Source organism: Neomonachus schauinslandi, chromosome 9, assembly GCF_002201575.2.
Source record: "Neomonachus schauinslandi chromosome 9, ASM220157v2, whole genome shotgun sequence".
NCBI lineage: Eukaryota > Metazoa > Chordata > Mammalia > Carnivora > Phocidae > Neomonachus > Neomonachus schauinslandi.
Genome location: NC_058411.1, coordinates 43,043,559 through 43,045,656, shown reverse-complemented (window position 1 = coordinate 43,045,656; position 2,098 = coordinate 43,043,559). Strand labels below are relative to the sequence as shown.

The window sequence follows — 2,098 nt, the reverse complement described above, 5'->3', positions numbered from 1 at the left end:
TGATGTATATACTCTAAACCTTTTCTCTTGTATGAATGTGTATGCATGTATTACATGTGCATGTATATACATATAAAATACATATCTGTGTCCATATATAGTTTTTAAAACAAAAGGTAAAGCACATTATACAGGTTATTTTGTTATTTTCTGTGTCAGTATTGACAATGGCTCCATTGAGGTATATATATATACTTTAAATTGTTAAAATTTCCCCCTCATCTGGGACATTTAGCCTCCTTTCCATCTTAAGTTATTATGAACAGTGCTGCAATGAACATCTTTGTGTCAAATATCTCTTGTCTATTCTACCAGATCCACTCTCTACTCTTCTCCATCCTTTTCTCAGCTCTGCTCTCCTTTAGGGAGAACATTAACTGGTTCCTCTGCCCTCTGGTTTCCAGTGAGGTCCCGCCAACATGAGCTCCTGTAGGAGATTGGAGACAAGGACAAGAGTGAGGTCAGGGTTTTAATTCCTTGTTCCCTACTTGTGAGGTCTCCTAGAGCTGGCTGAAGGTCACTGTTCTCAAGGTGGCCAATCCTCTCTTCCCAGTTCTCAGAACCAGTCCCTCCCTTGTCCTTTTTCCTCTGGGCCTAGGGGTGGTGACAGCTCTGCGCCTCCGCAAGCCCTAGGTACCTGCACCATCCCCTGTGGTTTTCCTACAACTCCTCCGTTTCTTTGTAAATGAACCCCACGTGAATTATCCTAGTTTGAGTGTGCCAGTTGTTCTCTTACTAATACAACCTTTAAACCTAAATCTTCGTGTATATCTTTAATTATATTCTTCAAGTAAATTTCTAGATGGAGAATTTGCTAGGACATTGAGTGTACCTGTTTGGTTTTTTTTTTTTTTTTTTCTGCAAAAAAGTTTATTGTTTCCATTTGGTGCATGGCTTGGGAGAGGGCTCCAGGGTGGTTAAAAAGCTGCCTTGTGGCTGCAGGGAGAGACTCAGGCAGAAGCCCTGGCGCCAGGGTTTGCCAGAGGGGCCCCTCAAAGGCTGCTGGGCTTCAGGGTTGTGCTTGAGGGTGAATCTTTGGATGAGATCCTCACCCAGCCCAGCCTGGGGGCAGCTAGGCTGCGGAGGTGAGTCAGGTGGTCCCCATCTTCTTGATGTGCTTCACCGCCTCATCTAGGAAGTGGTTCTCCAGGAAGTCGCAGAGATGGGGGTCTGCAAGGGCAGAACCCAGGGCATGCAGATCCAGAAGGGCCTGGTTCCGGTTCTTCTCCAGAACCAGGGTGGCTTCTATGGCATCCAGGGCTTTACCCCACTCATCTTGGGAAGTTTTCTGGACAAGGACGAGGCTGCTGCTCTGGTTTGGCATCTTCAAGAGATGTTCAGCACCCTCAAGCTTCTCCTCAGCCAGCTCGAGGAAGAAGGAGCCCACGTCCTCCAGAGCCACATCTTCACCATCAAAACAGGAGACCAGAGAGAGGTAGGTGTAGGAGGCCCGCAGATGCATGTTGACCAGGTGGTTGACGGCGGCCTCCACCTGGGTGGAATCATTCTGATGAATCTGGGAGCTCAGGGCTGATCCATAATAAGGAGCTAAGCTTAAAATAGGGTGTTGGCTGGTCCCAGAGGCAGAGGTTGGCCGAGAAGATGGCTCCCAAGGTTGTGACTGGAGGAAAAGTCGGAGGCTGGTCAGAGGTTGGTAGAGGAGGCATCCCTGGGTTGTTCCATCCAAACACTGTTGAAGCAAAAGACAGATCCATGGAACCTCCCAGCACACTGCCTGAGTAAACCTGTTTTTAAAATGTGTGAAACATGTTTTACTGTTCAGTTCAGATGGAAGGTTTCTAATCTTGGTGATACAGGGGGTCACCCTCTAAAAAATATGTAATCTTAACTCTGGGTCCAACCAGATGAGAATATACATAAAGATTTAATAAGGATAAAGAAGTTGGTAAGGAATACAGCCCACCATTTAACCTGGTCCCTGAGAAGTTCTAGAGACCCCAAATCTTCCTGAGCTTTTTAATAAGCCCATTTTGTGAAGGAGTATTACTAGGATCCAGCTAGAAAGTGAACTAAAGAAAGAAATCCAATCAGTTGATATTGGTTTATTGAGTAGAATAAATAAGACTTCCACATGTCA

The 2,098-nt window shown here is 45.8% G+C and overlaps 1 protein-coding gene across 1 annotated transcript; it reads right to left on the bottom strand.

The window, feature by feature from the left end:
- Window positions 1-1,090: 1,090 nt before the first annotated feature.
- On the bottom strand, window positions 1,091-1,462 carry LOC110590680 (ferritin light chain-like). Its single transcript, XM_044918116.1, has one exon. The coding sequence runs from the start codon at window positions 1,460-1,462 to the stop codon at window positions 1,091-1,093; it is 372 nt and encodes a 123-aa protein (XP_044774051.1).
- Window positions 1,463-2,098: the final 636 nt, after the last annotated feature.

Coding starts and splice junctions, on each gene's coding strand:
- LOC110590680 (XM_044918116.1), bottom strand. CDS start 1,462: ATGCATCTGCGGGCCTCCTACACCTACCTCTCTCTGGTCTCCTGTTTT.